The sequence below is a fragment of the Loxodonta africana genome, chromosome 3 (assembly GCF_030014295.1).
Source record: "Loxodonta africana isolate mLoxAfr1 chromosome 3, mLoxAfr1.hap2, whole genome shotgun sequence".
Taxonomy (NCBI): domain Eukaryota; kingdom Metazoa; phylum Chordata; class Mammalia; order Proboscidea; family Elephantidae; genus Loxodonta; species Loxodonta africana.
In genome coordinates, this window is record NC_087344.1 from 101812144 (window position 1) to 101825415 (window position 13272).

At 44.3% G+C, this 13272-nt stretch overlaps 1 protein-coding gene across 13 annotated transcripts in view; it reads right to left on the reverse strand.

The window, feature by feature from the left end:
- The window catches only part of TM2D1 (TM2 domain containing 1), an 82534-nt gene that overhangs the window by 50683 nt on the left and 18579 nt on the right, over window positions 1–13272 (reverse strand). For 12 of the 13 annotated variants that reach the window (XR_010321402.1, XR_010321404.1, XM_064282063.1 and 9 more), the window contains exon 3: window positions 708–816. Coding sequence is in view for 11 of the 13 variants with exons in the window: in XM_064282063.1 (XP_064138133.1) it covers window positions 708–816 (109 nt within the window). In the remaining 2 variants the exon portion in view is untranslated. Of the gene's footprint in view, window positions 1–707; window positions 817–5078; window positions 9899–13272 lie in introns of those variants that run through there. The other variant, XM_064282066.1, reaches the window with a different exon arrangement.

Here is a 13272-nt window from a genome sequence, read left to right on the forward strand (position 1 = left end):
TCTAAGAATTCTAGTAGAAACAGCAATGATACAAATAGTGATTAAAAAAGTACCATCAAATAAAATGTAACCATATACAGTAATAAGATAAAAATATGGCTCTAGCAATTAATAAGAATGGATAAAACTAAATCATATTTTTAGTACAAAGTAGAAATTTTACTGTAGCAAAAATAAAGCAAACGCAAAAGTCCTTTAAACAAGAACATTCCTAACAAGACAGAGCCATTTGTTAGAATATTCCAAACTGGTAACTTTTGAATTCTGTTTAACATTGCCACTCATCATCTGCATCTATTACAAAGTATGAAATGGAGTTTGCAAAATGACCTTAATGAGTGAATGATTAACAATAGTTGGCACTCCTCTAATACTACAACTACACAATTCCTTATCCGCACTCTAGAAATCCCCCAAACTCTGAGAACAGAATTTTTAATGATTCGCTTGGTGACATAAACTGATCTGAACTGACAAAACATGTGGCCGTTTACAGTCTTTATTCATCTCAGCTCTACTTGGTTGGGGAATCACATTTATTAACAAAAAAATACGCACACTTAAAATAGAAGGTTTCTGACATAAGCAGGAAGTTCTATTAGTGCAGGATGTTCCCCACAAGTTAACTCTTTATCTCTTCACTCCATGCAATCAAGATATCACATAGGCAAATAATCTGAAAATTTAAACTACAGCAATATACTTACACATTTCGGCAAGATATGGGCTTAAGAAAACCAACTTCGTTTCCGGTAAAATGTGTTTCATTGCCACTGAAATCCTTACAAGTTATGTTCGGTGCTGGAAAACACAGAACTGAAGGCAGAAAGTCAAGAAATCATTATTATTATTTTTTTTCTGTATAAAGGATATGCAACTATGTTTTATCTAAGACTAGCAAAATACGTAAGGAAATAAGTGTTATGACAAACCACCTCCCCACACAGCATCTGACATGAGACTTAAATTTACACAGGAACAACTATGGTATAGGTATATTCACATACAAGATAGAGGTAATATTTTATGCTGGTCTCTTAACACTAAATATAAGAATTGCCACAGTGGGTTAGACTGCATGGCCTACCTAGTCCTACCTTCTGCCTCTGGCAAAGGTGGCGAGGGAAGCACTGTACAATCTTACTGCCCTTTGCTTCATCTCAGGAGTCTGTGGTACAAATGGTTAAAGTGCTCAGATGATAATCAAAGGCTGGGGGTTCGAGTCCACCCAGAGGCACCGTGGAAGAAAGGTCTGGCCATCTACTTCCGAAAAATCAGCCACTGAAAACCACATGGAGCACGGTTCTACTCTGACACAAACAGGAATGCCATGAGGCAGAATCGATTCAATGGCAACTGGCTTTCTACTTCACCTCAAGGATAAAGAATGTTTGCTGAGTTTTTATTGGTAACTCACTGGGTAATTTATCCATTATTTTAACTTTATCTGAATTTGTATTTCCAGTTTCTATCAACTCTTATAGATAACGGCTGTCATAAATTAAGGCTCTTTTTATTTACTCTAAATGTATTTGTTTCTAGATTTTCTCCAAGATTTGATGTAGTATATCATTTCAGCATTTAGCAATTCTGATCTTTATTCAGACCTCTGGTGACATGATAATAAGAGGAAGTAAAACTTATAGAACTTACTATGTGCCAGGCAAACACTATCCTAAAGAACTTACAGCCTCACGATGTAAAGAGCCAGAAGTTTGGAATGAGAATGATCTAGTTTCTTATCTGGGCACTGCCCCTTTCAGAACCCTGGGTTCCTTATAGGTAAAAATGGCACTAAAATCACCTATCTCACAGGACCATTGTGGGGATTAAATAAGGTATAATGTATCTAGTACAGGGCATAGCATATAGTAGGTATTCAGTAAATGGTAGAGCCTGTGACGGTTAATGCTGTGTCAACTTGGCTAGGCTATGATACTCAGTGGTTTGGCAAATCACCTTCCACTTTGTGATCTGATGTGAGCAACCAATTAGGTGAAAGGAGAGCTTCCTTGGGGATGTGGCCTGGTCCAGTACATAGATGGATGTTCTGGCAAAGCTCACTCTTTCTCATCTCTGCACTCTTCTCATCACCTGACCTCTGGTTCTCGGGACACAAGTCTACAGCAGTCTCTGGCTTGCCACCTGACCTGCAGATTTTGGATTTGCCAACCCCAGCAATCCCGTGACCTGATCTGCAGATTTTGGTTCCTCAGCCCGTGTAACCATGTGAACCAGCAGAGGTCTTCAGCCTGTTGCCTAACCCTTGGATTTGGGATGAACCATTTCCTCACAATTATGTGAGCCACTTCCTTGAAGTAAATTTCTCTCTCTCTATATATAGACATCTATATATATTTTTTATATACCCTTCACTGGCTTTGCTCCTCTAGACAACTCAGACCCAGACAGTGCCTTTTCCGCCTTTACCATTTCACACTGAAAGACGCTAATGTTTTTAGGTGAGTTTCAGCATATGCTTATCCCTTTGTTTAGCATCAACAATCTCAGTTTTTGTTTTGTTTTGAGAGAATGCAGAAATTATTTTGCTCCTCAGGAAACATTTGGTAGTATCTGGAGACATTTTCAGCTGTCAACACCGGGGAATGCTACTGCATCTAGGGGAGTAGAGGCCAGGGATGATGCTAAACATTCTATAATGCACAAGACAGCCTCCCACAACAACAAAATTATCCACATCAAAATGTCAATAGTGCCAAGGTTGAGGAACCTTGCTCTAGATTATCAGTCTTCAAACATTTTGTTCACACTTCCCTTTAAAATATTTTTTATGAAACTATGTATTCTCTTACACATTTAAATTGACATCTGTGATGGTTAAGATGATATGTCAGCTTGGCTGCGCCATGATTCTCAGTGTTCATGTGTGATCACTCCCATGATGGGATCTGCTGTGAGTAGCCAAGCAGCTGAAAGTGCGTTTCCTTGGAAGTGTGGCCTGCATCCGCATATAAGCAGACATTCTGGCTTTTTGCTCATTCTGGATCCTACAGCTGCCTCCTGTTCATCTGACCTCTGGTTCTTGGGACTTGAGCTATCCGCTTATCTGCCGATCTTGGGATTCATCGATCTTCACAGTCTGTGAGCAAGAGCTCTGCTTTCTGACCTGCTGATCTTGGGTTCACCAGCCCCTACAGCTACGCCAAACGGGAGAAGCCTCTATCCTAACCCGTGGACTTGGAACGTTCCGGCCTCTACAATTGTGTGAGCCATTTCTTTGATATAAATCTCTATATATATTTACACTCTTTACTGGTTTTGCTTCTCTAGAGAACTCAGCCAAAGACATTTGGTACAGAGAGTGGTTCTAGAGAAATAAAATTGTAAGGATGAGTTTTCTAAATCGGTTCTCAAGTCTGGCTAGTCTTAAAGATGTTGATAACTCTGCTTCCAGCAATAAAGAGGACACTGCTGATCCATGGCATGAGGTGACAATGCAAATACATAAAATAACACCACCAAAAGATGAGGTACTGGTGAAAGGCGAGGCTCTGGGTGAACACATGTGTGGTATCTTCCTACAGTTTTGTCAGAATGTTTGTCTGCTAAACCACCCTGCCCAGAAAAACCATTAGGCCCTCCACTTCCATCTAATGAGATTAGTCCTAGCTCAGCTGACTCTAAAGAACCCTTGCTTGGAGTCATTGCCTGGGGCATTGCCTGAAGCAGACGCTTTACAAGACAATGCTGAATGTTCTCAAAACAATTCCATACTACCAATTCTGGCTTCTAGACCTATAACTAGACTTAAGCCCCAGTGAGCCCCAAAAAGTAAAGTATAAAGTAGGACCCAGGAGGAGGTATGCTACACTCCAAAAGAACTGCTTGACTTTTCTAATATGTACAAACAGAAACCTGGGAAATATGTGTGGGAATGGCTATTAAGGGTGTGGGATAATGGTGGAAGGAACGTAAAGATGTATCAGTCTGAGTTCATTGATATGGATCCACTAAGCACAGATTCTTCATTCAGTGTTTCAGCTCAAGAAGTTAGGATCTAATATTTTATTTGGTTGGGTTGCTGAAGCATGGATGATGAGGTGGCCTACACTAAATCAAGTTGAAGTACCAGACGTGCGTTGGTACACTGTAGAAGAAAGTATTCAAAGGCTTAGGGAAACTTATTAGGTTAAACCCACAGACCCATACATGGAATGCCCAAAGAAAACATATTTTACCACAACCGTGAAAAGCAAATTTGTGAAGGGAGCCCCAGCATCCTTGAAGGCTGCTGTGATTGCTATTTTATGTAAATCAGATTTGAACAGCGGGAACTACCCTAACTGAATTAAGACACCTAACTACAATGGGGATGATTGGACCCTGTGGTAGTAAGGGCCAAGTGGCTGCACTCAATTAACAAAGACAAGGTGGGTGTGGTTACAGTAATGGACAGTGGAGTCAAAGCAGTAATTGGCTACTTAGTCATGGTGTCCCTAGGAATGAAATAGATAGGAAATCTACTATTCACTTGATCTGTACGAATGGACGAATTCTAGGTCAGGTGATCAGCAGTCTAACTTCAATCAACAGAATAGTTATGGTCCCTCAATCAATTCCCAGGCTTGAGCGAGTTTAAAGATCCACAACTCCCCGAATGAAGAGTAGGCCAGGTCCCCTTGAGGAAGGACTCCAATACACTGCCAAAAATTTATATTGTTAATTTCTCTCCCAGCCTTTCCCAAAAGGATCTATTGCTTTTTACAAGACTGACTATTCACTGGAGAAATGGAAATAATCAAACTCTCCAGGGATTACTGGATACTGGCTCTGAACTGACGCTAATTCCAAGAGACCCAAAACGTCACTGTGGCCCACCAGTCAGAACGGGGCATATGGAGGTCAAGTTATTAATGGAGTCTTGGCTCATGTCCATCTCACAGTAGGTCCAGTGGGTTCCCAAACCCATCCTGTAGTCATTTCCCCAGTTCCAGAATGCATAATTGGAATAGATATATTCAGCAGCTGGCAGAACCCCCACATTGGATCCCTGACAAGTGGAGTAAGGGCTACTATGGTAGGAAAAGCCAAGTGGAAGCCATTAGAACTGCCCTTACCTAGGAAAATAGTCAACCGAAAGCAATACCATGTTCCTGGAGGGACTGCAGAGATTAATGTCACCATCGAGGACTTGAAGGATATAGGGGTGGTGATTCCCATCACATCCCTATTCAACTCGCCTATCCAGCCTGTGCAAAACACAGATGGGATTTTGAAGAATGACAGTAGATTATCAAAAACTTAACCAGGCACTGACTCCAACTGCAGCTGCTGTTCCAGATGTAGTTTCGCTGCTTGAGCAAATTAATGCATCTCCAGGTACCTGATATGCAGCTATTGATCTGTCTAATGCCTTTTTCTCCATAACTGTTTCGAAGGACCATCAGAAACAGTTTGCCTTCTTCTGGCAAGGCCAGCAATACACCTTCACTTGCCTATCTCAGGGCTACATCAAGTCTGCAGCCCTATGTCATAATTTAGTCCACAGGGACCTTGATCGCCTTTTCCTTCCACAAGATGTCACACTAATCCATTACATTGATGACACTATGCTGATTAAAACAAGTAAGGAAGAAATGTCCATGACTCTGGACTTATTGGTAAAACATTTGCATGCTAGAGGGTGGGAAATTAATCCCACAAAAATTCCACCACAGTGAAATTTCTAGGGGTCCCGAGGTGTGTGGCGTATCAAAATATTCCTTCTAAAGTGAATGATAAGTTATTGCATCTGGCTACACCCACAACTAAAAAGAAGGCACAAAGCCTAGTGGGACTCTTTGGATTTTGGAGGCAACATATCCATCATCTGGGTGTGCTACTCTGGCCTATTTATCAAGTGACTTGAAAAGCTGCTGGTTTTGAATGCTGCCCATAACAAGAGAAAGCTCTGCAACACATTCAGGCTGCTGTGTAGGCCACTCTGCCACTTGGAACATATGAACCTGCTAATCCAATGGTACTTGATGTGTCAGTGACAGATAGGGATGCTGTCTGGAGTCTTTGACAGGACCCTACTGATTAATCACTGTACAGACACTTAGGATTTTAGAGCAAGGCACTGCCACCCTCTGCAGATAACTACTCTCATTTTCAGAAACTGCTTTTGACTTGTTACTGCACCTTAGTAGAGACTGAACACTTAACAATGGGACACCAAGTCACCATGCAGCCTAAGCTGCCTATGGTGAACTGGGTATTTTCTGACTCACAGACTCATAAAGTTGGACATGCACAGCAGCACTCCATCATTAAATACAAGATCAGGCCTGAGCAGGACCTGAAGACACAAGTAAGTTGCATGAGGAAGTAGCCCAAACGTCTATGGCCTCCACTCCTGTTGAATTACCTTCCATCTCCCAGTGTGCACCTACAGCCTCATGGAGTTCCTCATGATCTGTTGACTGTAGAAGACAAAACTGGTGCCTGGTTTACAGACAGTTCTATGCAATATGCAGGAACCACTTGAAATTGGACAGTGGCAGCACTACAGCCCCTCTGTGGGACCTCCCTGAAGGACAGTGGTGAAGGGAAATCCTCTCAATGGGCAGAACTTCAAGCAGTGCACCTAGCTGTTCACTCTGCTTGGAAAGAGATATGGTCAGATATGTGATTTATACTGATTCATGGGCTGTGGTCAATGGTTTGGTTGGATGGTCACGGACGTGGAAGGAACACAATTGGAAAACTGGAGGCAAGCATTTATGGGGAAGAGGTATATGGATAGACCTCTCTGAATGAGCCAAAGAAGTGAAGACATTTGTGTCTCATGTGAATGCTCACCAAAGGGTGACCTCAGTAGAGGATGATTTTAACAATCAGCTGGATAGGATGACATTTCTATGGAAAACTCCCATCATCACTCAATGGGCTCATGAACACAGTGGCCATGGTGGCAGAGATTGAGGTTATGCGTGGGCCCAGAAACACGGACTTCCACTCAGCAAGGCTGACTTGGCTACAGCCACTGCTGAGCATCCAGTCTCCAGAGACCAACACTGAGTCCTTGATATGGCACCATCCCTCAAGGTGATCAGCCAGCAACCTGGTGCCAAGTTGATTACGTCGGACCACTTCCATCATGGAAAGTGCAGTGTTTTGTCCTTACTGGAACAGACACTCCAGATATGATTTGCCTTCCCTACATGCAATGCTTCTGCCAAAACTACCATCCGTGGACTTACAGAATGACCTACCCACCGTCAAAGTATCCCACACAGCATTGCCTTGGATCAAAGGACTCACTTCACAGCAAATGAAGAGTGACAGTGGGCCCACGCTCAAGGAATTCACTGGTCTTACCATGTTCCCCATCATCCTGAAGCAGCTGGCTAGAGAGAACAATGGAATGGCCTTCCAAAGACACAATTACAGGGCCACCTAGGTGTCAATACCTTACAGGGTTGGGGCAATGTTCTCCAGGAGGCTGTATATGCTCTAAACCAGCATCCAGTATATGGTGCTGTTTCTCCCATAGGCAGGATTCATGACTCTAGGAATTAAGGGGTGTAAATGGGAGTGGCACCACTGACTATTACCCCTAGCCACCCCCTTGCAAGATTCTTGCTTCCTGTCCCTGCAACCTTACGCTCTGCAGGTCTAGAGGTCTTCATTTCAAAAGAAGGAATGCTCCCGTCTGGAGACATATCACTGATTCCGTTAAGCAGGAAGCTAAGAATGACACCTGGCCACTCTGGGCTCCTCATGCCTCTGGATTAACACACCATATTGGCTGGTGGGAAACCCTGGTGGCATAGTGGTTAAGTGCTACGGCTGCTAACCAAAGGGTCGGCAGTCTGAATCTGCCAGGCGCTCCTTGGAAACTCTATGGGGCAGTTCTACTCTGTCCTATAGGCTCGCTATGAGTCAGAATCGACTCGGCAGCACTGGGTTACTGGCTGGTGTGATTGATCCTGACTACCAAGAGGAAATCGGATTGATACTACATAATGGAGGTAAAGAAGAGTATGTCTGGAATGCAGGAGATCCCTTAGGGCATCTCTTAGTACTACCATGCCCTGTGACTAAAGTCAATGAAAAACTACAGCAACCCAATTCTGACATGACTACTAATGACCCAGACCCTTCAGGAATGGTTTGGGTCATTCCACCAGGCAAAGAACCATGACCAGCTGAGGTATTTGCTGAGGGCAAAGGGAATACGGAATATGTGATAGAAGGGAGTTCTAAATACCAGTTAGGGCCACATGACCAGTTGCAGCAACACGGACTACAACTGTTATGAGTATTTCTGCTTTGTATGTGTGCATCAAATATTTTCGTTTTCTTCATTTATAAAATACAAGATGTAAATGGGAGTAGTGTGTTTTTGGTTATACACGTTAGCTGTATCATGTTTGCAGCAAGTTTGACTTTATAATTGTCTTTATTCAGAGATTATGTATGGTTTAAGGAGATGTGTACATGTGCCAAGTTGACAAGGGGTGGACAGTGATGGCTAAGATTGTGTGTCAATGTGGCTGGGCCATGATTCTCAGTGTTTATATGTGATTACCCCATGATGGCATCTGCTGTGAGCAGCCCGTCAGTCGAAAGGGAGTTTTCTTGGGGGTGTGCATCCAAATATAAGCAGACGTTCTGGCTTTTTGCTCACTCTGGATCCTGTGGCTGCCTCCTGTTTGTCTGACCTCTGGTTCTTGGGACTTGAGCTATATAAGCTTATCTGCCAATCCTGGTATTCATGGATATTCACAGCCTGTGAGCAAGAGCCCTGCTTTTCAACCTACCAATCTTGGGCTCGCCAGTCCCTGCGGCTATGTGAATTGGGAGAAGCCACTATCCTAATCCACAGACTTGGGATATTCCAGTCTCTACAAATGCGTGAGCCGTTCCTTTGATATAAATCTCTCTCTATAGATATTTATACACTTTACTGGTTTTGCTTCTCTGGAGAACCCAACCTAAGACAACATCTAAAAATTTTCACCATGGATTTCAACAGTTGTAAAAAATGTAATTTCCAGCATATTATAAATATTGCCATTATATTAAAAAGCTTATAGCACTTTACTAAATGTGTTCAATGCAATCTAAATACTACAACAATTTGACAGTAACCATCACCCATTTGAGAAAATATATGAACAAGCTCTTCTTTAAAATTCAGAAACTTCACATTTTTCTCAGGAGATCAATTATCAGAAAGAGTACATGTCTAAAAATTAATTTCCTTAAAGACATCTGTAACTGTTTACCTCTTAGAAAACTTGTCTGCCGCCACAGGCACATGTACCCCAGGTTGAATATCAACGGTTTACGTATCAGGCAAGTAAGTCAAAGAAATGTCTGTCTAAGAAAGTTAAAATTTTTGCCTTGATGAGGACAACCCCACATCCATAAAAAGAAGTGAGCTACATAATATCTATAGGTAAATACAGATTTTTCCTCAAAAAGCAGCTTTAAATCTTTTTGAATTATCAAACCAGCAAGTTCTGGGTTAGAAATCTATGCTATAAACATAGAATTACATTACCGAAGTTTGAATAATTTTTCTTTAAGAGTATTACCTTGCACTTGCTCAGTATGGAGCTGTCATACAAACTTGTCAGATCTTCCTTCAGACTATCTAAAATCAGGTCTTAAAGAGATGGTTGCAATACAAAACATTGTAATAACAGTCGGGGCTATTACCCAATCAACCTTGCCTAATAGAAATGTACTGTTCTTTGAGAAGTTAAGTTCCGGTACACGATTTTTTAAAAAACAAACATTCATAGGTAAGCTGTAAAAAGTCTTGTAAAGATATTAAAAAATATCTTGGAAAGATATTAAAAAATATTTTGTAAAGATATTAAAAATATCTTGTAAAGATATTAAAAACCAAGGAATCATATCCTTCCATTTTTTTAAATTAGATACTATTAATTGTTCAAATCACCATATTTTGACAGTTTTTTTTTTTTTTTTTTGGTAATTATACTTTAGATGGTTTGCAAAACAAACTAGCTTCTCATTAAACAGTCAGTACACACATTGTTTTATGACACTGGTTCACAACTCCACGACATGTCAACACTCTCCCTTCTTGACCCTAGGTTCCCTACTACCAGCTTTCCTGGCCCCTCTGGCATTCTAGTCCTTGCCCCTGGGCTGGTGGGCCCCCTTAAACTCTTTTTGTTTTACAGGCCTGCCTCATCTTTGGCTCAAGGGTAAACCTCGGTAGCGACTTCATTACTGAGCCAAAAGGGTGTCTGGGGGGTCATACTCTTGGGGTTTCCCCAGTCTTTGTCAGGCCAGTAAGTCTGGTCTTTTTTTGTGAGTTAGAATTTTGTTCTACATTTTACTCCAGCTCTGTCCAGGATGCTCTATTGTGATCCCTGTCAGAACAGTCAGTGGTGGTAGCCAGGCACCATCTAGTTGTACTGGACTCAGTCTGGTGGAGGCCATGGTAGTTGTGGTCAGTTACTTCTCTGGACTAATCCTTCCCTTGCATATTTAGTTTTCTTCATTCTCTCTTGCTCCCAAAGGGGTGAGACCAGTGAAGTATCTTAGACGGCCGCTCATAGGCTTTTAAGACCCCAGACGCTACTCACCAAGTAGAATGTAGAATGTTTTCTTTATAAACTATGTTAGGCCAGTTGAGCTAGATATTCCCTGAGACCATGGTGTCCACACCCCTCAGGCCAGCAATTCAGGCCCTCAGTGAGTTTGGATGTGTCTATGAGGCTTCCATGACTTTCCCTTATACAAACTGTGCTGGCTTCCCCATTATTATGTACTGTCTTACTCTTCACCAAATTGCCACTTATCTGTTGCCTATTTAGTATTATTCCATCCCCACCTTTACCCTCCCTCATATCCATCAAAGATTGTTCCTTTTGAGAGGCAGGGCCAAGAAGGCAGACTAGGTGGATGCTACCGCAGATCCCTCTTGCAACAAAGACTCGGAAAAACAAGTGAATCGATCACATACATAACAACCTACGAACTCTGAACAACAAACACAGATTTAGAGATGGAGAACGAACAAATACGGGGAGACAGCGATTGCTTTCAGAGCCAGGAGCCAGCGTACCAGGCAGGTGACCTTCGGAGCCCGATTCGGGGCAGAGCCCAGGGGGGCAGACGGCACAGACAAGGGGCCCAGCCCTAGCCCCCGAACTCATCCCGGAAGAGAGCCCCGCCGGTTGGCGCAGGCGGAGAGGCGGCGCAGCCGGTGGGAGAAGTCACCGGGAGGCAGTGACCGGTCTTGGAGCGGGGAGAGCAGCGTCCCAGCCGGGGAACCGTCCCGCCGGCAGTTTGGCAGGGAACGGGCGTGGCACGACCGCGGCGACCAGCTACATTTCCCCAAATTGACCCCGGGGGGGGGCCCAGTCGTTCGTGCGGGCGGCGCCCACCCAGTTTGCGCAAGCGGCGCGGCGCACCGGAGGGAGAAGTCCCCGGGAGGAAGTGACGGGTCTTGGAGCGGGGAGAGCAGCGTCCCAGCCGGGGAGCCGTCCCGCCGGGATTTGGGGGGGCATGGGCGGGGCGTGAGCGTGGGGACCAGCTACATTCCCCTGAATTGACACCGGCGGGGGGAGCCAGCAGTTCGTGTGGGTGGCGCCCACCCAGTTCACGCGAGCGGCAAGGTGCGCCGGAGGGAGAAGTCCCCAGGAGGAAGTGACTGGTCTTGGAGCGGGGAGAGCAGAGTCCAGGCGGGGAGCCGTCCTGCCCGGATTTTGGCGGGTGCGGGCGGGGCGTGAGCACGGGGATCAGCTACATTCCCCTGAATTGACCCCAGGGTGGTCCCAACCAGGTCGCGCGGGCCCAGCCGGTTCGCATGGGCCCAGCCGGTTCGCGCGGGCAGTGTGGCGGAGCAGCCAGTGGAAGAAGTCCCCGGGAGGCAGTGGTTGCTCTTGGAGCGGGGAAAGTGGCGCCCCAGCCGGGACGCGCAGTCGCGACTCAGGCACGGGGACCTGCTCCGCTCTCCTGAGCTGACCCCGGGGCGGGGGAGCCCACCCGGTTCGCTGAAGCGGCGCGCGACGTGGCTGGCGGGACGGGGAGTCCCCGGGAGGCAGCGACTGATTTTGGAGACGGGAGTGCACCGTCCCAGTAGGGGAGCCTTAACCTTGGGGGTGGGGCTGACAGCAGAGGATCTGACCATGACGCCAGCAGGCCAGAACCCCCGGGGGGCAATCTCCACACGGCCAGTACATATAGGCGACGCGCCCCGCGGAAATCTCAGATGTAAGAGTCATTCCAAGTAAGACAAACAATTCTGGCTATATTCTGAGGTGCTACTCTCCTAGCTCTCTGATCCCTCCCCCATCCTCCCCAGGCGGCTCCATTAACATCTGAATAGCCTGAGCCAGAGGGAGAACTCTGATAGGGATCTGACTGCATTTTTTTTTAGCGGATTTTCTGGAAAAACTAGTTTCCGAGTGATGGCTCGGAGACAGCAGTCCATATCAAACCACATAAAGAAGCAGACCATGACAGCTTCTCCAACCCCCCAAACAAAAGAATCAAAATCTTTCCCAAATGAAGATACAATCCTGGAATTATCAGATACAGAATATAAAAAACTAATTTACAGAATGCTTCAAGACATCACAAATGAAATTAGGCTAACTGCAGAAAAAGCCAAGGAACACACTGATAAAACTCTTGAAGAACTCAAAAAGATTATTCAAGAACATAGTGGAAAAATTAATAAGTTGCAAGAATCCATAGAGAGACAACATGTAGAAATCCAAAAGATTAACAATAAAATTACAGAATTAGACAACGCAATAGGAAGTCAGAGGAGCAGACTCGAGCAATTAGAATGTAGACTGGGACATCTGGAGGACTAGGGAATCAACACCAACATAGCTGAAAAAAAATCAGATAAAAGAATTAAAAAAAATGAAGAAACCCTAAGAATCATGTGGGACTCTATCAAGAAGGATAACTTGCGAGTGATTGGAGTCCCAGAACAGGGAGGGGGGCTAGAAAACACAGAGAAAATAGTTGAAGAACTCCTGACAGAAAACTTCCCTGACATCATGAAAGACGAAAGGATATCTATCCAAGATGCTCATTGAACCCCATTTAAGATTGATCCAAAAAGAAAAACACCAAGACATATTATCATCAAACTCACCAAAACCAAAGATAAACAGAAAATTTTAAAAGCAGCCAGGGAGAAAAGAAAGGTTTCCTTCAAGGGAGAATCAATAAGTTCAGACTACTCAGCAGAAACCCTGCAGGCAAGAAGGGAATGGGACGACGTATACAGAGTACTGAAGGAGAAAAACTGCCAACCAAGGA